Source organism: Sminthopsis crassicaudata, chromosome 4 (assembly GCF_048593235.1).
Source record: "Sminthopsis crassicaudata isolate SCR6 chromosome 4, ASM4859323v1, whole genome shotgun sequence".
Lineage (NCBI taxonomy): Eukaryota > Metazoa > Chordata > Mammalia > Dasyuromorphia > Dasyuridae > Sminthopsis > Sminthopsis crassicaudata.
In genome coordinates, this window is record NC_133620.1 from 445,339,218 (window position 1) to 445,363,760 (window position 24,543).

At 39.4% G+C, this 24,543-nt stretch overlaps 1 protein-coding gene across 22 annotated transcripts in view; it reads left to right on the forward strand.

Annotated features, from left to right (window-relative positions):
- The window catches only part of RFFL (ring finger and FYVE like domain containing E3 ubiquitin protein ligase), a 68,256-nt gene that overhangs the window by 37,742 nt on the left and 5,971 nt on the right, over positions 1-24,543 (forward strand). For 12 of the 22 annotated variants that reach the window (XM_074263585.1, XM_074263579.1, XM_074263581.1 and 9 more), the window contains 2 exons: positions 14,589-14,776; positions 21,776-22,186. In XM_074263585.1, the coding sequence (XP_074119686.1) occupies positions 14,597-14,776; positions 21,776-22,186 (591 nt within the window). In that variant the 5' untranslated portion in view covers positions 14,589-14,596. Of the gene's footprint in view, positions 1-4,324; positions 4,389-12,317; positions 12,530-14,588; positions 14,777-21,775; positions 22,187-24,543 lie in introns of those variants that run through there. The other 10 variants (XM_074263574.1, XM_074263575.1, XM_074263586.1 and 7 more) reach the window with 4 other exon arrangements.

The window sequence follows — 24,543 nt, forward strand, 5'->3', positions numbered from 1 at the left end:
CCAAATCCTTAAGTCCAGAGACATCCTCAACTGGTTATTCTCTCACTCCCTCTCCTCTCCATTGAATTGCTCTGGCTTGTCTATTCTGAGTCTTCCTCAGACAGCTCTTGCATTCTTTTTCACAAATTATTAAAGTCTTTATCACCCCTCACTATTGCAATAATCGCCTGATTAGTGTCTTTGCCTCTTACCAATTCCCTTTCCAGTCCGTCTTCTGTGCATTGCCAAATTATTATACCTGTCCAGATTTGACCATATCACCCACTTTCCCATTCCCCACACAAAACTCCAGGGACTTTTTCCTGTTATCTCTAGACTCAAATGTCTGTTTGTTGTCTAAAGAAAGCCCTTTTCTATCTACTTCCAGCTCAGCTCCTCAGGTTTGTTATACATATTTGTCCTTCATCCATTCTCTGTTTTAGCCAGACTTGCCTCTTTGTACCTTCCCTTTCATGACATTCCAGCACTCTGCCTCATCTCTGCTTCCCAGAAGCTCTTGCTTTCCTGCTTAGCTCCAGTGCCACCTGGTTAAGGAAGCCTCTCCTGATCAACCAAATCGCTAGTGCATTACTTTGTATCTACTCGATGTTACTGTTTCTGTATATACAACCCCAAGACTTTAATCTTCTTGAAGGCAGTGGATTTTATTTTTTTTAACATCTCCAGGGGTAACATATCATCTGGCATTATCTTCTCAGTAATGTTGGGAGAGTGAGTGGTGGAGGCAGTGGTGAGGATTTGGGGAAAGTGAGTTGGGAAGGGTTTGGAAGAACACTAGGAAATACAAGAGTTCCTTAACATGCTTTTTTTCCTTTTTTTTTTTTTTTTTTTTTTTTTTAACTTGGTAGAAGGTACTTGATAATCACTATCTTCTTCAAATCCTGGCACTACTCATCCATCCCCTTAGTTGTGGATGATTAGAGAATATTTTTAGTCATGTATAGGAACCACATGACAGACTGCAAGGGTATAATGAGTGGTTGGTGAGGAATCAGAACAGTGATAATAAATTTTAAGTTGAAAAAGTTACCAGTCTCTGGTTCTGTACTAATGTGGAAAAACCATATTGACAGGGGAAAATCTTTGGTATAAAGGAAACTGAAGAAGGAAATACTTTAAATGGAGTGGGGAGAAATTAGGGAGAAGAGAGAGAAGAGAGGATTCAAGAAATATGAAGAGGAAGAGGATACATTTGGATGATCACTGTTGAAAATACCATGGAATTGTTAAGCAGTAGCAGTGAGGGACAAATTGAAGTTAAAAACCCATCCATCTGTTATGGACTTTGCAATAACATTGGGTAGACTTGGAGCAAGAATGGAGAAAGCATATTATATTCTCATTTAGGGTTGGGAATTGGCAAAAGGGATGGCTCTTGGTTTTGTACTGAGGTCTTAATGAGATGATCATTCAAAAAGAGAATGTTGAGGTGAATAGATAGAGTAGGGAGGCGAATAACCCCAGAAGGGGAAAATTGGAGGGGTTGGTAAACTGGGATAATGGAGCATTGGAAGGGCTGGAGGCTTCAGGACAGATTCAAGGAAATAGAAGGTACTAACTAGGTAACTATAATCTGTGATGGGGCTTTCTTTTCTTGGGTTATAGTTTCCTTATTCTGTAGCAAGTCTGTCTTTTTATATCTTACTAGCCCATTTGTTATCTACTTATCCCCTACAGCTGTTCCAAACCAGTCCTCCTATGGCAGCCCCTCCCTTTGCCTTCTCACTGTTCAGGACTTTGCCCTCTTTGTTTATTGAGAAAATTGAGGCTATTTGTATTTCACTCCATCCTCTCTCCCCTCCTCATCACATATCACTTGAGAAATATTTCTCTGCTTTCTTCATTGAACAGTTCCAGGGTAAAACCCTTTCCATATACCCTTCATCTCTTCCCTACCCGATCTAGCCTAGGCAGCTAAGTGACGCTGTGGATACCCATAGTGCCCTGCAGTTAGGACTTCCTCAATTCAAACAGATAATAATAGTGTCCACCTTCCAGGGTTGTTGTGAGCATTAAATGAGATAATATTTGTAAAGGGCACTGGTACACAGTAGGTGTTACATAAATACTTAATTCCTTTTCCTCTTCCCCCATCTGTCTTTTCCAGTAAATTGCCCGCTTCAGCCACCCCATAGAGAGTGAATATGTGCAAAATAGAGCTTACCTCTCCCCAGAAACCATACCAAAAGACAAGAAACCCACCCTCTTTCCTCTTCTAAACTTCTCTGCTTATCCAGGCTCATGATCTCAGTGATCTGTCCTGATTACTCACTCTCATCCTCCAGATCTTGTTCTATTTCCATAATATCCTGGTCTGGGCACCTTCCTCTCACAACCAGCATCTGGTACAGGTTCTCATCACTTCCAACCTGCACTGCAACAGTCACCTGTTAGTCAGACTCCCTGCCTTTTTATACCCTTCAGTCCATCCTACATTCAACTACCAAAGGGATCTTATTAAATAAAGCCCCCTTAAGTCCATCAATTCCAGTGGCTCCCCATCACAGACAGGATCAAGTATAAAACCACCTTTTAGACTTTGGAAACCTTGGTCTTTTCTTCCTTTACTTCTCTGGTTCAGTCATAGCTGTCCTACTTGCTGTTCCTTATACATGATTCTCCTTCACCAGCTGCCTCCTTAGACCTGGAATGCTTTCCCACTTCTTCCTTTCTTCAAAATTAAGTTCAATCACCTTCTATGGGAGATCTGCAGGAGGCAGCTTGGTGCTACAGTGGACAGAGAATTGGTCTAGATTTAGGACAATCTAGTTCAGTTCCAGCCTCAGATACTTCGAAGCTGTGTACTGAGTACCCTGAGCAGATCACTTAAAACACTTTGCCTTGGTTTCTTCAATTTGTAAACTGGAAATCATAACATCATCTGCCTGCAGGGTTGTTGTGAGAATCAGATAGTACCTGGTACATAATAAGCACTGTATAATTGCTTACTTCCTGTCTCTCTCTTTTTCCTTATTGCCAATCCCTTCCCCTATGAAATTACTTTCCATGTACAGTATAAATCATGCACACACCTTTTCTGCTTTTTGTCTTCCCCATTTGAATGTGAGCTTTTAGCCTCACTACTTAGTCCAGTGCAGGGTGTTTAGTTAAGACTTAACAAATTCTTGTTGACTGATTCTCAGCTTCCCTTGTCCTCTGCCTTGCACGTTTATTTAAATTTTTTTTGTTTCTTCCCTTGAATGGATTCATCTATGTTTTGTACTTCCTTTTTGTAGTGATTTTGCCCCATTCTTTCCCTTTAACATTTGGTGGGTGGGAATACCACATGCTGGGAGTTAAATTTTTATGTGGTCATTTTATCTTCCTTTTGAGTCCTCTTACTGGCGTGGGAACAGTTCTGATTACATAGCCTTAGAAAGACTAAGCAGCAGTTTTTGAGCTCTCTTGCCTGTTGCTTCCATTTGGAAATAGGTTTCAGATCCATTTGAAGGAATTAATGAGGAAAACCTCCTCATTTATTTTGAGGAAAGTTCAAGGCTATAGAGTGACATTTCAGAATATCTGAGGTCCTTGTTGTCACCATAGTACAACTACAAGATAGTAGGGAAACTTGAACCATTAAAGTTGACCCAGGATTATAGGATTCTTTCAAGCTGGTAGAGACTTTAGAGAGTATCTTCTCTAATGCTCTCATTTTGCATAAGAGGAAACAATCTAAGATACCTAAAGTTTCACAGACACAGATATGTGGTAGCTTAGGATCAATGAATTTCTTTTTTTTTTTAGTCAGGATTTGCATTCCTCCTCAGAGATCTTAGTATATTGGTCTTACAGGTTGCTTGTAGGTCACTTCAGTTCCAAGACTTTTGAAGATCAGTTGTTTAAATTATGCAGTGTGGTGTAAGAAAGTGATCTCTTTGGAGTTTTGCTTAAGGTGGAGGGAATGTTTTTGCAGTTTCTTTCTGTTGCTCTCTTCCATTATAGATATCAGTTACATGATCTTTCCCTATTGATGATCAGGCTTTTTGTGTAATAAAATGTCCAAAACTAATTCACTTGAGAAGTTGCCAAATGTGCAATTATCTAAACTTTGCAGAGTTTTCTTGTTTGCTTTTTGTAGCCTTACATTATAAAATTTTTGCTTCAAATTTGTTTCTACCACCTGGGTATCATTTGCCACTATAAAGTAAGTATCAGAGTTGTATCAATCAGTCCAAAGTGACTGTTGCCATGAAGCCTGGATTTTCTGAAGTCTAGGAAACTTCTCTGAGACTTTGGATTATTTTATAGGTGCCCATTACTCAAGACCAACTGTAATCATTTAATGCTTGGTGAGGGTAATTCATCTTGTTCTCTTCTGTACAACTAGGAATCTAATACTTAAACTGCTTACCTAACTGGATGTGAGGAAGATCAAAAGAGATAAGGTATGTAAGAAAGGGTCAGGTAATTAATTGTTAGCTCTTGTTAACAACAGACATTAAAAGACTGTTCTGTAAGTCAGGTGTAAGTTAGTTGTGATAACATATGAGAAAGGATATGTGTTTGTTGTCCACTTCCTGATACTCAAGTTTTTTTGTTGGCTTAGGGAGCAATAGTGAAAGAGACTGCACTGTACAGAACAGGAAGTTGATTGCAAACAGGATATTCTGGTCTTCCACTGTACCTTGTGACCTTGAGCTTTAAAGCTTGGGGTAGTTGAAAGTAGAAAGCACTGTCTTGGAGCTGGACTTGGACAAATCCTATGTTCTTTCCAGTGTGGAACAAAGCTTTGTGTGGATTTGACTCCACCCACTCAAGTCTAGGCCTTTCTCCTTTCAAAGGGTTAATTTTTCCCCACTAGCTAATACAGCATTTTGCATCCATATGAACTGTAAAATGAAACCTTTGATGGTTGAGCTGTGGCTTTGGGGAAGACAACCTCTGCTGGGCTATATGGTTTGTAATAGCAGAAGAAAATGCTAGACAACACTGGAGAATACAAATCCTTTACTTTTCTAACTTTTCATATAGGTCCTTTAGTTAGAAGTTATTCTCTGTGCTTAGATGGTATGTGTTTGGGCACACTTCCCGAGCTTAATTACTATTCCCCTTTCCTTTCCCCCTTACAGAAATTCTTGGAAGATTGTCTGGCACCAAGATTTGATATGATGGTTATGATATTGAAATATACCTTGTTTTTGACAGACTGGTTCATTTGCTGTTCCCCATTCATGATATTTTGTATCTAGTATCCTTTGCCTTTGTTTAGAACCCACCTCTCTCTTGATTTCCTTTTCAGTGAAGCCTTCCTTCAAGTGTTAGGAGATTTAGGCCTTTCCTAAGTAGTGAGGATTTTTCACTTGGAAGTGACTTTGTGTTTATTTTCTTATATTTTTTATTCACCTATCTATTTTCTTACACCCCTAACAGGCCTGAAACTCCTTGAGGAAAATGAAGTTTTTGTCTTTTTATCCACAGTACTTAGCACACGTCAGCCCTTTAATAAATTCTCGTGGGATTCATAGAGCAATTTTAGAATTGTAGGGGTAGACGTCTAAGACTGGAAGTAATTTTTGACATCCTCTAGACCAGTTTCTCTGCTCCCACCCCCATTTTTCAGATGCAGAAATGAATCCTTGAGCTCTTTGCACCATCTCAATTGTGAATGTTTCTACAAATCCTTTCTAGATTCCAAATTTCTAGGCTGTTGAAGCATCTGTTGTTCTGTTATGTGCATAGAACCCACTCTTTCATGTTATAATTTTGGGAAGAAATTAGTGGTAGGAAATATATTTCAAAGGCCTTATCTTGGTTTTAGGATGTTGATGCTATAAGGTACCAAGATGTTTCTATTCTGTTTATAGAACATTGTTTCTGTTATGATGGGATGAGAGACTCGTCCATTGATATGGACAAGTAGAGAGGTCACAACTATTAGACAGTGTTAGTGGGAGAAAGGGAAGAGAAGCTTTTGATGAGGAGAGTTGTGGAAAGCTATTGAGAGAATACCGAGGTCTGATACCTAATCTGTAGACATCTTCCTTTCCTGTATTAGTTTTTCTGTTTTAGATGTAAATTTTCCTTCATATTAGTAAAAAAAAAAAAAAAATTATCATAAGTACTTGATCAGAAGTAGTTGAAGAGGTCTTTGATCCAATGAAGATGATACAAAAAACTGATGGCAGTCTTGGTTTAAGGAATCCCTGATCAATGCAAGGCAGAATGATTTGTTAATGACAGTGAGTAAGCAGGTCTAGGAACCCAGAGGTGGGGCTGATTTCGGGCTGCAATCTGTACTATGGTCTTGTACATAAACTAGTGACATGGCCAGCCAGACAACTTCGGCCTTTATTGAATCAATGAAGGAAAGTGAGGAAACTGCTGAAGGCACCTTTCAGTCTCTCCTCTTAGATTTGGTGGTAATGTCACTAATGGGTTGATTTGATTGAGTTTTGGTTTTTGTTCAGTGTAGGGTTCAGAGTTGACAGTAAAACAGGAAGGAGACCTAAATTTGAGAGTCAAAATAGCTTCAGTTCTATGGAGTGAAAAATCATCACATTCTGTGACTTGGGGATGTGTGAATATTCAAAGAGTAAGATAAAAAGTATGGAGTTTGGGGATCAAAATGCCAAGTAAAAGCTTCTAGAGTGGTGGTCAGTCTGTTGTTTGACCTAAATCACAGAAGTTGAACCTAGTTTTAGTATTTATTAAGGATCTCCTATATGTTTAACACTTGTTGATTAGTCCCAGTAAGGAAGAACTAGAAAAACTGTATTTAATTCCACTTTAAGTCAATAAAAGTACTTAACTATATGCCAGGCATTGTGCTAAACTCCAGTGACCCAAAGAAAGACAAAAACCTAGACCCTGCCCTCAAGAAGCACTTAATCCACCGGGGAAACAACATGCATCACTCTGTACAAGAAATGGGTCTGAGAGAAAGATTGACCCAGAGAAAGCCCTAAGATAAAGACTTCTTGCAGACATGCTATTTTAGCTGGGACTTGGAAGGCTGGAAAATCAGGAAGTGGACACTGTTGGGAATGGTTCTGGGTGTATCCAAGGACTTGCCTGTTCCGTAAATTCAGGAGCAGAGAGGGATGAGACTGCACAGAAACTGGGGAAATCAGTAGGTAGAGATGGGATTTCCTTCAGGTTCTGCTAAAATCCTAGGAGGTAGAGCCCTAGCCATAGAAGATAGTGAGGAAAAATTCCTGGAATCAGGAAATATGTTCAGGGAATAGTTCTTTTGATAGTAGAAAATATAGCTTCCCTTCCTTCTTGCCCAACAGGTTGGATTTGGACCCTTTTTAGTCACAATAGACTTTGCCAGGTTAATTAAGCTACAGGTCTATTTATTCTTGGTCTTCAAGATTATTAGTTGGCTTCTCTTTGAACTGCTCTTTTCTGACTGAGTTAGTCCCCGGGGCAAGAATGACTAGGCTGGAATTAAATGTGTGGGCTTCTCTTTCATAGTGTTCAATCTGTTAGCTATTCTGAATCCTACCCTGATTAGAAGCTACCATATCATTTATTAGACCCGAGGGCAATATTTTGGCACAATTCCATTGGTCAGAATTACTTTTTATTAAACTGTCTCTGGCAGATATGCCAAGCCTCTTCATGTGTATTTGTCATAAACTAGATGGAACGAGAGAATTCCCAATAATATTTACAATTCAGAGTCATTGTCCCCTGTAAGGGGGCTCTGTTCCCTCCCCCCCCCAAAATTGCATTTTTCTAGTGGAATTCTCGTTTTCCATAATCACATGGCTGGTATGAATATGCTGCTCTAGACTCAGTGATTCTACTGTATGCTCCCCGATCCCCTCCTCCTTTATCCTACAGTTTACTTTATATTATTTTGTAAATACTTTATACAGACATAGAATATACTTATGTGTTATCTCCCTTTCTAGAATGTAAGCTGCTTTGGATATACTGAATGGTTTAATTCCTAGCTGCTGCTGGAACAACATGTCCAAGCCCAGCGTTGACATTTTAATGCTACTTTTTTTTTTTTTTCCAAATGGATATGTGGTTCCATCTTTGTTCTGAGCTCCTAATGAGAAAAGTTCTGTGGTGCAATTGATTACTCAGGGTACTGAGCATTTTGAACTTGTCTCAAGGTCACCCCAGGCTGCTCAGGTCCTGGCAAAAGATGGGACTGGAACCAAGTCTTCCAGACTCCTTGGGTGCTGCTTTTCTACTATTTTAAGAACTTAAAAATCTTGTCATCATTCTTGTTGCAAATTCTTCCTGAGATGTGCCAGTATCAGATTTTTTTCTTCAAGAGTTTCATGATGGCTATACCACCGAACAAACTAGATAAAGTGTGGTGGGGGGTGGAGTGGAGTTTAGACATAAATTTAAATTGTCCTCTTATTATCATTAGCTACATGTCACAGATCACACAACTGTAATTAAGATATTGATAGTGAGAAGAACCCAACTTGAAATTGGTTTGGAAAATCATTGAGACAGAAGCATTCTTTCTAGATGTCAATAGTTTTAAGGCTTTATCGATTTGCATCATGGGGTTTTTATAGTGCTCTGACTATAAGTTGAAGTAATAGAAGATTAATTAGCATAGTCAGTGGAACGGTCAGTAAAAATGTTTAAATTCAAGATCGCTAAGGAAAAATTTGCAAAGGCTCCATTTTCCCCCAGACCTGGGAGTTCCCTTTCTTGGGTATATGCTGCTGGGTCTCTCAGGGGGCTACCTTGGGCAGTAGTTTGCCCCACTATTATTGGTATTCTTGAAAAGTAGAAAATATTTACACCCTTTGGTTGCTATTTTATCACTTGGTTCTTTGGCTTAAAATGAAACTTGCATGCAAGCACGAATTATTCATTCATTCCCTAACTGTATCCATGTACCCCAATTCAGGGCTGTCTTTGAGGATGGAGTGTCAGTTATCATTTAAAACCTTGTAAGTGCTTTCAACACCATGAGCCAGCCTTGTGGAAATGTGCCTTGTTTATGTTCTGCCCATTCACCACTGCAGCGGTGATGTTTATACTAATTTAAACCCTTCCGTCTGAGCACTTGTCTCCTTTATGACTAAGGTGCTCTATATTTTATGTTCTAAAATAAATATCTTTGAAATAATCTTAGCCTCACAAAGAACATGTTTCATTGCCTAGAATCCAGTAAGTTAAAGACTAGCTAGTTATTTCATGATTTACAATGTAATTTTCTTATTTGTCCCCACCATAGCAGTGCCATTTTTCCTTTTATCCTTGTTATCTTTTAAATCTTCCTGGCCAAGATGGATAACAGGTTTAATGGAAAATTCTATTTGCCACTTTTAAGATTTCTTTTAAAGTTAAACAGTTTTAGATACATTTTTTGTGTCCTTATTAAATTTTGTGAAATAAGTAACCCCCCAAATTTAGATGTTTAAAGCACCATGTATCGTATTTAAATTCTCAAGCTAGGTAACGGTTTACTAGATGTTGCTGACTACTGTTTCTAGATCTTCATGCTGCTAAGTTCACAACACTGCATTGAAAGCATCTGATGGACTTTGGCCCTTACCCTTGAAGAACAAGACTTCTGAATTCTTCCTGGGCCCATTTATTCTCTTGATTCTTGATTGATTATATCTCCTTTAGAATAGCACTCCCGTTTTTTAATAAAGGCACTTTAGATAGAGATTCAGTCTTAACATTCTCTTTTTAAAGGTAGGGAAGGCTGCAGTCAGGCAGATCACTTAGAAGTGACTTGTTTAAGATTATCACATCATTGGTTATTGGCAGAATCCATATGAAGGGGCCAGGTTTCCTGAATCTTATTCTGCTTCCATCAAAATGGAGCCCAGGATTCCATAATGTCTCTATCTTGTAGTTTTAAATGTATCATTCTTGATCCAGTAATGGTAGAGCACTGCGCTTACAATCAGGAGTTCGGAGCTAGCTTGATACCTACCAGCTGGGTGACACTGGGCAAGTCCTTCTGCCTACCTTTTCTCATCTGTAAAATGGGTATTATGTTGCAGGGTTGTTGTAAGGATCAAATGAAATAATATCTGGAGAGCACTTAGCCCATAGTAAGAGCATATAAATGTAAGTTAGTATTACTTTGTTTGTGAAGAGAAGCAACCAGAAATTCTTCTGTCTCAGAGCCTGAGACCATGGACATGAGAACCTTAAACCATAACTAGATTTGGATGGTTAAACTGCACTCAGTAACTGTTACCATTGTCTCTGGCTACATATTCAGCCCTGATTTAAATCTTACCCTTCAATATCTCCTCCAGTCTTTCTAGTAACACCTAAAAGTCCTCATCCTCCAGGTTGATAGTTATTGATTTTCAGGTGGAGACACCATTTCTCCCCACCCTTGCCCCTATTTGAGAGAATTTTTTACCTTCTCACCACCTTTTCCCACTTTGATTTTTCATATTTAATTGTTTCCCTTTGATTCTGTTTTTTTATTTTCTATCCTGTAAAGGTCATGTCAATTCATTGCCATTTTGTTCTACCCACCATCTCTGGGATTTCCCAGTCCAAAACTCCCCTTTCTGATTATCAGACCCATATATCAATTGTCTTCCTTATTAAACAATAAGTTTTTTGTGGAACAGGCACTGCCTTTCTATATGTATGTTCCCAGTACAGTTCTTGGCACATAGTGAGTACTTAATAAATTCTCATTCATTCATTCATGTTACCTCTAACCTTCTAGGTCCTTCTTACTCTGTATGTATGCTGTTTTAATATTCAACTGGCTTAAATACTAAAATTTAAACTATCCTTTAAGAGAGTTATTTACAACAAAAACAATTTGCATGCTTTTTTTTTTTTTTTTTTTTTTAAATCTTCTCAATAGATATAATTCCTTAAAATTATTTCCAAGGAACTTAGTTAAACTGTTTTGATAGGTTATTCAGGGCACTTGATTGCAGTCATTATAGTTACAACTCTGATTTACTTTTTTTGAGGGTACCAGACAAGATGAAGGACATTCTGTCTGAATGAGGTGCAGTAGGTTTCTCTCTCTGTCCTCATAGCAGCATAAATACTTTTAACTACTCCTGGAAAGTATTAGTGAGAATAGGAAAAGCTGCCCTTAGTAAAATAGTGAAATCCTTAGGAGTTCCATATTCTTAAGTAAAAAAGCTAGTTTATGTCAGTGAATCTTTGAACTTTGGGTCATTTTAATTAGATTTTGCATAAGACTAAAATACTATTGAGGCAATATATATATTTTAAATTTCAGTGGTTTAGGAAGATTCCAGATGATGAAATTCCTCCTATCAAGAAGATATGTTCCCAGCAAAGTAGATGTATGTACATGGATGGATTGCCTGGTGTAGAAGAACCTTGACAATTTAAAGCAGTTAACTTTGAAACAGACCAGACTTGAACTGTGGAGAGTTAGCTGATTCTTTGTGTTGTGCTTAATTGGAATGAACTTTTCCAAGTAGTAAATGCAAAGTAGCACCAGAATTTATTAGGCATTAAAAAAAAATCAGTTTCCTCCTTCCCCTGGAAGCACTTTAAATATTGCTAATTGTGTTAATATTATTTGCCCCAAGAAAGTAGATCAAAATTTGATCTTTTGTGGCAGGGAGAGGCCTTCCTATGATACCCTGTCTGTAACTAGGACTTAATGCACCCCACCTGCAATAGAGAATTCATCCTACCCAATTGTTAACATTTTAATTTTCCTTTTGAGCAGGTGAACACGAACATTGAGAAAATCTAACATTGCTTTCAAATGGATATAATATGTAACATATTGGCCCTACTTTGACTACCAGGGGACTGGTTCACAAAATAGAATCCTTCCCCTCATCTTTTCCTTTTTAAGATAACTACAAGAGTAGAGACAAGGTGATTTAAAAATCATGGTGAGTTTCAGAGTACCTTGGCAGCTTTTGACTACTCAAAAGGAAATGAAAGCCCACCTTTTTTGAAAAACTTGCTGAAAATTGGTAGGAAATTTTTTCCCAAGGAAATTGAATACTGGAGACTTAAGTTGATCATATTCAAAATTTCTTAAGAAGGATCCTCTTCTCATAACCAACCTTGCACTTGAGAGGTTCTGCTGCCTGGGACAACCCTGTAAAATGGAAACATTGAGTAGGACTGAGAAATAAAGGCCTGGCCATGAGCTAAAGTGTCTGTTTGATGCTGCATGGCCTAGGGTTTACTGCAGGCACCCCCAGACCTAGTTTTGGGTTTGGTTTAGGATTTCTTGAGGCCTCCAGAATAGTCTGAATAAACTGTTTTTCCTTGATCAATGAGCTAGCTAGCCTCCCCAGGTGTGGGATTGTGCTGAATTTGATAGACAGCGTGAGGAGTAAGTTGGAGGTTAAAGGTCCAGAGCACTAAAAGCTCTCTCCTTTCCATCTGTTCTGCATCAGTAAGGAATGGGGAGAAGCAGATCTACATCTAAAATCTTCAGACAGTGCCAGCTTCTTCCCCAGGAGCGAGCCCACCATGGTGTTGAGTAACAACTAGAGGAGCCTTTTCTTCCAGGGATACTCCTGAAGTGATCCTGAGCACGAGTTGAAACAGCTGTCCATAGTGCCGAGAATTGAAAGGTGATTCTCCAACTCCAGCCAGAACAGAGCCTGTAAGCCAGAGAGGATGAAAGTTTAGTAATGAATTAAGAAATGTGTAGAGTTCACTGACTTCCTTCTCTAATTGAATTCTGTAGCCATATTCCTGGCCCTGACTTCTTCTGATGAATAGTGTTACCATATGAAAGTAGAAAGACTTCTTTCCCTTTTTTTCATTAAAAATTTTAGGCAAAATTAAATGTAAAATTTATCTTGTTATCTTGGGATAAATTAGGGAGAGAGTGAGATCATACCTCAAGTGGCCCAAGATTGTTTATATTTTAAAATTCTAAACTTTTCTCTATTTTTCTGTGCCTCCAAAGGCCAGAAGCTTGTGACTTTTTCTCTCTGATTTACTCTGTGATATTGGTCAAATTAAAGGATGAATTAGGACCTTCAGGTGTCTGGACCTTCCCAAATTCTTATGAGAACAGAGGACTGTTAAAAATACATACATCCATAAGAGATACATTTATAATTATTTTGAGGGAGAGATATTGGTTTTACTCGATGTTCCAGGGGCTGGAAATCGAAAGTGTCATTACTGCCGATACTGTTTGCACAGTATTTCTTTTAGAGCCCCATGTCCTGTGTTATGTATCTTACAAGGCAAATAAGATAAATTAGATGGATGCCTTCTTGGGGTTTAATCAATTAAAACAAATAGAACTGAGCCAGGAGAAAGTGCTTGGGATTATAAAAGATTATTTATTAAACATTAAATATTAAATAGACCCTTAAATAGTTAAGCTTAAACATAGCTCCTCAGAATATAGTGCCTCAGAAATAGAGGGACTTGATTTTATATTTTTGCATTTCTTTTAGTTGGGGGGAATAATACATTGTACATAACAGACATTTTAAAAGTCTTTGAATAAATGAAAATGAGTTTTTTCACTGTTGATGCAAAAACTCTAGTTCTTTTGTGTGGATTAGCACAATCAAGCAATAAAGTATTTAATTTTTAACCTCCAATAACAAAAGCCTTTATTGCCTCTCTCAGTACACCCAGAAAATGCAATCTTTGTATCACATGACATGGTGAAAGTTAGATTTAAATGGACTCTCCTGTAGCTGTTTAGGTTGCTCTGAAATACTGATTAGATCTAGTAGCGCAGGTGAGTAGAAATCAAGGGACTAGATTGTGTGGTCTTTTTTAGAGCTCCAAGTTCCCATTTGTGAATGGGGTATATAATCACTGGCCTCTCAATAAAGCTATTGTGGAGGAGAAACTGCATTTGGACAGAAATGGCCCTATTTTCTCCTCTTTTTTTTTTTAATTGTATCTTTCATTTTTATATCATCTTCATTTCTATACACACACACACACATTCATATATATATATATATATAGTTTGCTTGGCAGAGTTCTGTGACTTACTCAGGGTCTCACAGCTAGTAGGTATCAAAAGTCCGGGGACTAATTTGAATATAGGTCCTCCTAATTCCAGAGCTCTCTCCATGGTGCCACTTAATTGCCCCTAAGTTTTATATACTTTATTCTGAATCATTTCACTTAAGTTTCTTTCTCTGAATCCTTCATATTTGTCATTTCTTATAATGTAGTAATATTCAGGTATATTCATACTACAATGTGTTTGGCCATTCCCCAATTGATGGAAAAGCCTCTTATTTTAAAAATAAAATGTCCTGTAAAATATTTTGATCCATACTCAAAATGTTACTTTGGTTCTGTTAGTTAGTGAAAGATTTTATTACAATAGAGTTTTTAAAGGGATTGACAGTCTTTGAGAAGTGGGATACCAAGTTAATGACTTCCCTCTAATTTGACATAAGGCTGCTGGTGGTGGTGGGATGCTAATGACTTTTAGAGATTGTAATGTCATGATGAGAATGACTAGATGATGGTAGCAGCCATTGAAAACTCTGGCTTGTGTGTCATTCTTGTGAAGCGGCCTTATTAAAGAAAGGCCCATTGGGTCCTGGAGGTAATCCTCTATGTTCCCTGATTTTGTGTCATTAACTCATTGACTCCTAGTTCTAGAGAATGCAACTATAGATGCCACATCTTAATTCTGCTGTTTCATTTTGGTTTTTTCATCTTATAACCAGGTTTTACCATGTGGGCAACTTGCTGTAACTGGTTCTGTCAGGATGGACATTCTGAGGAAACTCAGCAGGCTCAGGGAGCCAGAACACAGGCCTATTCCAACCCTGGGTACAGCTCCTTCCCTTCTCCTACCAGCTCTGAACCTAGTTGCAAGAACTGTGGGACTCACTTTGGAAGCACAACTAGGAAAGTAAGCATCAAGCTCTCTTCCTCCTCCCCCTTTTCTCCTCTTTTGGTTGCTCTGTTCCTTGGCTGTGTCCTTGGACAAATCAGCCAAGCTCGTGACTCCTCTCTGTAAATTGCTATTGTTGTTCGTCCTTCATTCTCTAGGAGGACCATGGCATCAGGGAGGGGATGCCATGACTTGCAAGTGAATTGGATTTAAATGAGGGAGGGCTTCAGAGGTCACCTACCTCACTGCCTCTTCCTCAGCCATCTGGGTCCAGTGACCAGACGTAAATCAGGACAACTGGAGATGGCTCTGGATGCAATGGGAAACCAGGTCTCAGTTTGACTGAGGCAATGCCCATTCAGTGATTTAGGCTAGGTAAGAAATAGGCAAAGAAAGGCAAACTTGTTTTAATTTAATTTAAAAGAAAAATCAATCTGAGAGGGGAAGTCTCTCTTTCTGGCCAAAACAGAAACAATTGCTATTTACATTCACTTTGAGCCATCTGGGCCTAAACAATGACCTAGTGAAGCTTGGGCTGGGACCTATTGTTGGCCAGTAAATGAGAGCCAGAGTCATTTGGGTTTAAGGCTTGGTTCTTAAAAAAGAAATGTAGCCAAGATATCTTAGACACAGCTTCTGCAAGAAATGATTTATGGCTGTGGGCTATCAATCTGCTGATGCTGCATGATCAAGGGTTCCCAGGAGCCAAGAGTCAGAGGGACAATAGGAAGAGGACCCTGACCCTTAGAAGTGGTTTTCAGAACCCACTCATAAAAGGAGATGGAGGTTTGGATGCTGAGAATACCCTTTAGTGATTCCTTTTCCAATTTAAGGCTTGTGGAGGATTGCAACTTTTAGTCTTAAATATATGGACATAAATATGAGTAGGAGGTTGGGCAAAAAAAAGCAGAATATTATATGAAATTGGTCATTTTTTTAAGAGATTGGTCATCCTGAGAGGATGCTTCATGACAAATGTCCCTTTGTATCATGACGAAGGATCCTAGTTTGTAGTTTGATTCAGTTTTAGAAGAAGAGATCTGGTTAGAGGATTCCTAGCTGTTAACCCTGTGACAGAAAAGCTCTTTGGTCCAGAGAGCAATAATGGAAAATTCTTCTACCTCCAACAAGTTCCTTCTGGGCTCCTTATCCTTTTGTTAAACTCATTTCTCTCAGGGATGATTAACTGAGTGCAGAGCACAGTGCTTACTTGGGATGGGAAAGATAATGTTTGGCTAAAAAATGGGCTCTGGCCTCATGAAACTTATAGTCTAGGAGGGGATTTCAAAACCAAGGTAAGGGAATGACTAATAATTCAGTAGATCTGAGCTCTTGTTGTCTGTAGACATTACATTATTTTCCTTTCAGCTAGTCCTTAGGAAGTTTCAACTGCGTCTTCTGTGTGGTTTAGAAAATAAAAATTGTCACTAAGTGAATGGAAATCAGAGCAGACTGGGGGGGGGGGTGAGGAAGAACATTATAAACACCATATGAGTGGGGCAAAAAAAGGAGTAAGTAGCACCAAGAATAGTTTCCTTTTGCAACATTGATTATCTGGAAGAAGTATGAGACAAAGTGGGAGAGAGGGGAATATGGTGGCAGCAGGTTATGGAAAGCTTGCAGGCTGGGGAAAGAAGCGGGGAACCAGTGCAGATTCTTGTGTGGAAAAGTGACAGAAGATGAACACATCAATTAATGAAACAGAGTGGTAATAGTAGGTGAGGGAAGGGGAAGCAGTGGGAAGAGGAAGATGGCAGGATTGGAAGGAGAAATTTGGGAGCAAGCCACATCAAAGTTAGCATAAATCACAACTTATAAGACCACTTTGGTATTCATTATCTATCATTATCTATTTGACTTAAGTGACACATGGATTATTTTCATTTAATGAATGAGAAAACGGTGACTCAGGTTAAGCAATTTGTCAAGGTCATGACTGCCTGATGGCTCAGTGGACAATGGATAGTGTTTGGGGTCTGGAGTAGGAAGACCTGAGTTCAGATGTGGCCTCAGACATGTAGTAGCTGTGTGATGCTGGGCAAGTCACAGTTAACCTTGGCTTGCCGCTTTATCTGTAAAATGGGGGTAATAATAGCACTTAAGCTTCAGGGTTATCATGAGGATCAAATGAGATAATATTTGTACCTAGCCCAGTGTCTGGCACATAGGAGGCCCTATATCAACATTAGCTTTATGATGATGGGGTGATGACAACAACTGGTAAATGGTAGTACCATGACTACCATTTTGGTCTCCATGACTTCCTAGTCAGGTGATCTTGCCATATACCACTCTGCTTTTCTACTCTAGGCCACAGATGATATGAAAGTGAGTGTTAGTGAGCAGAAGAGGGCAGAGAGCAGGCTGAACCTTGAGAAATGCCCACTGTTATAGGGGTGAAAGGACGGAAAGGGAAGCATTGGAGGGGAATTAAAGGGAATGTTCTGAGAAATGGAAAAGAAAAGGCTAGGGATTCCTTCAGAAAGGATAGGGATTGTTCACCAGAGTCAGATGTTGTGCAGGTCACTAATATTGAGAGGTGAGACTGGGCTTTTGTCTTGGTAGGTAAGTAGCTGGAGACTTAAGACTTTTTGTTCAAGTATGGCTTCCATTGAAGATGCTAAGGAGGCTCTGGGGACTTGGAATAAAGGCAAAGGGAGGAAAATGGGGAGCAGGCCTAAGTAATGGAGGCCTCTAAGTGCAGAATTTTGAGAGAGGAAAAAAAGTCAGGTTTATGGAGGTGTGACAACTTTAAGGGAAAAGATTTTCAAGGGCATGGCTATTTCTATTTTAGGCTCCTTGAGGATGGGAGTTTTTGTTTTCTCTTTGTATGCACAGGTTCCTGATAATGTTTATCAGATTGGTTGTTTGAAAGCAGGGAAGGTCCCTAGAGAGAAGGATTGAAGTTGAATCAGTGTAAGGCAGGACAAGGTTCTGGAGGAGGAGTTGGGAGGGGATGGATTGTTAAGGACATGTTGAAAGATTTAGGAATTTTGCCATGGAATAGGGACTGCTTATATTTTTGAAGGTGGATATGCTATGATTCTTATTTGAGAGGGAGAAAGAAGGTAGATTAGATGGTCGATGCTCTAAATTTAATTCTTCAAAGAAAAGATGGAATTCGCTCTTCAAGAGAGGTTTGGGGTGAAATGAAGGGCTTTAATTAAAAGAATTAGGATCAGAGAGTTTGGTGCATGATGGGGCATCACTTCAAAGTTGTTAGCAGATAGGAAGGGTACAGCCCAGGTCACACTATTTTGCTGACCTGCCTTGTTCCAGGATATTCCCCTTTTATGAATTTTAAATATGGACTTACCTTTGAACTCTGTCCTTTTCATCTGCCAGGTCCTTGAACCTCCTTGGCTTCAAAGGCCTGCAGCATCTGATCCTCTGTGGTGTTGGCAACCTGGCCACGAGGATGGGGAAAACCCTGTGTCAGCTTTACTTTCCCTTCCTATTCTCTGACCTCAAGCCATGAGCATTTCTGGCTCTGAATCTTTTGAGATTTAAGTATTTTCTTAGGATTTATTTATAAGGCAAAAGAGAAATTTAGTAGAACCAGGTCCTTAAAAGTGCAAATAATGAAGAGATTTGACAGTACGTAACTTCTTCCCTCTTCTATCTGCTCACTGTTCTCTGGGCTCAGCTGATTTGCTCTAAGCCTAGGATGTCACTTTTGGTAGTTCACTGTCTACAAGGACAGAGCTTCTTAAACTGAGTTGGCGATATGTTCCACTGGACTCTAGATCAGATCCATTCCATTCTGGGTTTCCTAGCTTACTCTTAGTCCATAAAGATGCCTCCAAATTTCATAGAGAAGATTTTGTTGCTGCAACCATAGAGGCCTATCATTTTACTAACAAAAGTGCTTAAATTTTATTAATATTTCATTTTTTTCTCCAGTTAACATGTAGAACAATTTTAACTAAGTTCGAGCTTCTCTCCCTACCTTTTCTCCTATTGAGAAGCCATATGTAAAATTATGCAAAATATTTCCATAAAAGTCATGCTATGAAAGAAAACATAGATTTCCCCCCTCCAAAAAAAAATCCTCAATAAAAAGAAAGTGTGCTTCAGTCTGTATACAGACATAGTCAGTTCTTTCTCTGGGTGTGGATAGCATTTTTCATCATAAGTCCTTCATAGTCTTGGATCATTTTATTGCTAACAATAGCAAAGTCACTCACAGCTGATCATCCCACAACATTTCTATTACTTTGTACACTGTACATTTTACTTTGAGCTCATGGAGGACTTTTCCAAGTTTTTCTGAGAGCATCTGCTCATTTCTTATAGAATAATAGTATTCCATTGTAATCACATATCAGCCAGTCCCTAATGATGGACATCCTCTCAATTTCCAATTCTTTGCCTTGAGTAAAGAACTGCTATAAATATTTTTGCACATCTAGGTCCTTTCCTTTTTTTTTTTTTTTTTTTTTTTCAATCTCTTTTGTGATACGCGTCTAGTAGTAATCTTGCTAGGTGAAAGTGTATGTATGATTTTATAACAAGAGCCTGCATTCTAAAAAGGGGAGACAGCATGCTATTTACAAAGCACATTTGAGGTAACGTTGGTGGATAAGCACTTGGGGCAATTGGGGACAAGAAAGGTGTCATTTCAAAGGTAGTGTTTGAGCTGAGCCTTGAAAGAAAATTAATTTCAAGAAGGGGAACTGTAGAGGGAGAATATTCTAGGAAGGAGGAATAGCAAAGAGTGCAAAGAGTTTCTTGTATGAAGAATAGCAAGTATGGCTAGACTGTAAAAGGTGGGGGTGGGAGGAAATAAAATAATGCATATTAATGCTGGAAAATGATACAAGGAGCCCCAGGTTTGTGAGGAGCTTTAAATGCCAAAGAGAAGAATTTCTATTTCAGTAGTTCAGGCAAGAGACGATGAGGATCTGAATGAAGGTGGTGAGGCTGACTGTATAAGTGGAAGAAAATTAAAAGGGGTTGTGAAGTTAGAAACTGCAGGAAATGCCAACAAGTGTTGGGTGTATGAGGGCTAAGAGAATGAGTCACTGATACTGCTCCTGAGTATTGGAAAGGATGGCAGTGCCCTGGACAGAAATTAGGTGGTTAGAAAGAAGAGTGGGTTTGGGAGGAAGGAGAATGAGCTTTGAGTTGAGGTAGCAGCCCAAGGGTTTTCCTCAAAGGCATAGGTGCTTACCAGAGATTTAAATGAATGTATGTAGTGGGCCTGAATGGAACTGAGTAAGTGGGTTGGGGTCTGTGTTGGCTGTTTGGTAGAGGAATTGGTAACAATGGTTTAATCTCCCCTCTCTCTTTCCCCTCCCCAAAAGGGACTTTCTTTTTCTTCTTTTTCTCAGCAGCATTTTATTGATGCTTAACATTTTAATTACTCTTGGCAGTTCTATAGAAACATTTATTGAGATAATTCATCTTCCAACCACTTTGCCTCTCACTTGTTTTGAGCAGATTTTAGTGTTTGCATGTAAGTCAGTGTTTCCTGTGCTAATTCCACCTATATTTGTTGACAACTAGATTACTTTTTTTTCTCCTTTCCTATCTTTTTGGACTAGGATTTTAGCTTCAGGCATTTCTTACTCATTTATGATGCATCTCAGAAAGCTACTTACTCAGAATCCCTGGTGAGCTGAGTACATGGGTAGCTATAGCTCAGATTTAAATGATGCTGTCTTTGCGTTTTGATCTCATACCTAACAAGCCAAATACATTTGAAGAGAAGACCCTGAGACCACTGGGAACTTCACTGATTGGTAGAGCAAGTCAAAGCTTTTATAATTTATTAGCTATTCCACAAAGCTGTGTCTTGTAAAACTACATCGTCTTGAGCAATGTTTCTCGTTACAACCTGAGGCTTTATGACTCTCAAGTCTCTCGATTTCAGTATTTATCATCCTAAACGGGGACTAATTGAGTACATCACATTCCCAATAGACAATTCTACTTCACATATGGATGAACTTAAACAAAACAAAAAAAAACCCATCCATTTTCCAGTTGAATGCTGTTGTTCCCAGAATTGCTCTTAATCTTAGTTCATATGGGCATTCAATTCAGTTAGGCTGTCTGAAAATTTTCTTGTGATAAAACAACTTTTTTGGAGAATACTGGGGTGGTGGTTTTTGTCCTGAGATTGAAAAGTCAAAATTGAGATGAGATAAAAAACTATATGAGAAATACATAGAACTTGTTTGTTTTTATTTTGGTTATTACGTTGGTAGTATACATGAAAGAGAATGAATTGTCTGAACTTTTGATTAATTCCGTGCATAACTATTGAATACGACAATCTTCATTTAGTTTGGATAATTCCCAGGATATACAAGTGTCATGGTTTTCAGGATTTCTTCATTTAAAAGTAGTAAAGCAAAGCTATGTAGTTATATTTTAAATTAGAGAAAAGAGATAAGTTTTGTAGTGTCTTGGAAGGATTAGTGAGAAACTTTCCAAGGGGACACCTCCAAGGTACATGAGCATGACCTGCTCTTTCTTTTGGCCAAATATCCCTATGATTTCTCACCTTCAGGAGGAACAGCTGAGAGAGACACTTTGATCTAAATAGACCGACAAACTTGCCGGATAGTACCAGCTTACATCTCAGATCCTTGACTTGGAATTTTAAAAAACGTATATGCTTTCACAAAGGGGAGGACCTCGATATTCCAATAACTGTCTAAATATGTGAATTGGGATGTGGTCTTATGTACGTAGCATCTTATTTAAACTCTTTGTTGTCAGGAGGCCTCATCATTGTGGCCAGATTGTGGCTGGATTTGGAGATGGAAATATGGATGGGGCAGTTTGCTGTGGGGTTCAGTGAGACCTGACAGCAACTTCACTTGACTGTCGATTGGTCTGATGATACTGTCCTCCGGCTCCCCCACTGGGCTTGGTGAACTGTGGGGCTCTGAAAGAGGGGTGAGCTTTCTTGCTGAGCCAGCACTGACTAGCCCCCCGCCCAGCTGGTTCCCTCCTTCTACAGCCTGACCCTGTGCTCATTTTCTCCCCCTTCCTTCCACTGAGCAGCACACGTGCTTGGATTGTAAGAAGGATTTCTGCATTTCCTGTTCGAGCCAAGTAGGGAATGGTGCCCGCCTCTGCTATCTCTGCCAGCGTTTCCGCGCCACAGCCTTTCATCGAGAAGAGCTGATGAAAATGAAGGTGAAGGACCTGAGGGACTATCTCAGTCTCCATGACATCTCCTCTGAAATGTGCAGGGAGAAGGAGGAACTGGTGTTCTTGGTGCTTGGTCAGCAGCCGGTGATCACGCAGGAAGACAGGACTTGTAATACCCCTTTCCCCTCAGGCCTCCCTGAGCATCAGGCCTTCCTGGCCCAGCCTCATACCAGCACAGCACCTCCTACCTCTCCCAACCTCCCTCCGTCACCAGCACAGCCCACGTTCAATCCCTCAGCCCTGGCTCAGGAAAACCAGCAGGTATGGGCCCGTTTTCAGTCTATGCTACTCTGGGCTCGACTGCCCTTTGCTCCAGCTTCTGAAAGCTAGACGTTGGAGAGTGTGCATATATGTGCTTCTGATTTTCTTGAAGTCTCTCTATATAAACTCTCTCTGTTCATTCATTTTTTTCCTATAGAGTCAGGAGCTGCTTACTGGACATTGCTTTGGCAACCTTAACAAGGGGCTCTTGCCTGGATGCAGGCTACTAGCAGACTTTGAAACCTGTTTTTATTCCCTTTCTTGGTTGTCATTTGCTGAACGTAGGTATTTTGGTTGGAGCTTTTGTAATTATATAGCCTAGCATCCTCACCCTTCCTCTTCACAATTTTAGAAAATCCATGTACCAGCCTCTGAATTCAGCTACCTGTCAGAATAAAACATAAGCAGACAAACACCTGTCATTCCCACCTTGTCTTAACCTGTGGGGAAGGATAATCTTAATTTTCCAAACTTTACCACTAGGTCTAGAAAATAATGCATTTGCTGTGGGACAAATGAGGGAATAATTTGAGTTCTGTGGTCAGATCTAAGAAATGACCTCTTTCCCATTGCCCTGCTTCAATCTTTAGCCTGTTTTACAGCCAAAGTGGCCTTTGTTTCTCTCTCATTGAATGCCATAGCAGTGATCTGAGAGCTATGAATCTGTATGGAGGTGTCTTAGTTACCTTCTTATTCACTACTTTTAACACAGGGCTATAGGAGCGGCTAGGTGGCACAGTGGATAGAGCACCAGCCCTGAATTCAGGAGGACCCGAGTTCAAATGTGATCTCAGACACTTAACACTTCCTAGCTGTGTGACCCTGGGCAAGTCACTTAACCCCAGCCTCAGAAAAAACAAAAACAAAAACAAAACCCACAGGGCTATATTGGGAAATAGAGGCCTGTCCCCGTGGACAAATCCTTTCATCTCTTAATCTTTAAATCAAAATGGGGAAAGCAGTCCTTGACCCCTCTTTTTCCATAGAGTGTTGGGGGATTAGTGAGCTATAGGATATAATAAGCATTAAACTATTTAGGGAGAAGTATCTGGCATTAAAAGCATGTTCTCATTTTCTTCCATGTGTTCTGTGACCTGTTCCTTCACACAACTCATTTTACTTGCAGCAGGATTTGACACCTTAATCCATCTCTTAATGGGCAACTGAAGCAGAAAGTCCAGTTTGAGATCATAATTTTAACTTCAGCACACTGTTTCACTGGATATTTGGCTTGGATACTTATTTCCATTGTCTGTAGGATGCCTTTTGCCCTTGGCTTTCTCTTGCATCAGCTCCAGCTGGTAGAGCTTGGACCTTCCAGAACACGTAATAATGTGCATGGGAAGTTTATAATTTGGAAAGGAACTTGAGGAAGGAATGATTTTTCCTTAGAAAAACTTTGATGGATCTTCCATGGATGAGTATGAACAGAAGTGCTCTGTTGTTAATAAGAGCATTTTCTCCAGGATACACTGACAGGAGACCAAGATACCTGTGCTATGTGAATAGCCACAAGCATGGAAAGTCACTAGTTCCAAACACAAGAGATTATTGATCACTTTTCCCTTGATGCTTTCAGAGTTTTCCTGCCTGTTGGGCATATCTGGGGTATTTTCTGGGCAGGAAGAACAACTGGCGGGTGATAGAAGTGTTTATTTTGCAAAAGGAGAAAAAGCAAAAAGGTCACATGTTTCCCTAATATGATACACCAAGATGGCAATGGAGCTAGGCTTTCTCTTCAGAGCTCTGGAGTAGTCATAACAGTACTGGAATACAGTGTTTATAACTTTAAGTTTTCTAAGCACATTTCAGTTTCCTAGTAGGGGGAATAAAATAGATAGTAATTAAACTCCCTTCCCTTCTCTTTCAACCCTTAATCTCTTTAAAGGATGACAAGAGGTTAAATTGAGAGTCATGTAGGAAAGAGCTTCCTAGAAGAGATCAACTGGAATTTCATGCACTCCAGCCCTTTCTAGCTTCAGCAATAGGTTATTGGGGACAGAAGATAAAATCTATTCCCCAAGTTTATTTAGTCACATTGAAGGAGAGGAAAAGGCAGGCTGAAGGCCAATAGCAGAAGGAATCACTCTCATAGGGAGGACTTGGTTTAGGTACATTTTCTAGGTTGGTTTTAGAGGAAGGTACTCGTTTATGGTCAGAATCCTTTTGATCTTGGTGAGGGAAATCCAGGTATTTTACTTTTAAACGAAATAAGAAATCTTTACTAGTTAACTCTCAGGGGAAATCCTCCATATATTCTAGGTGGAGACATTGGATATTTTAGTATCCTATGCAGAGTAAGACTCAAAGGGAAAATTGTGCATACTTTTATGTTAACATGGTGTGAGTGAAGAGTT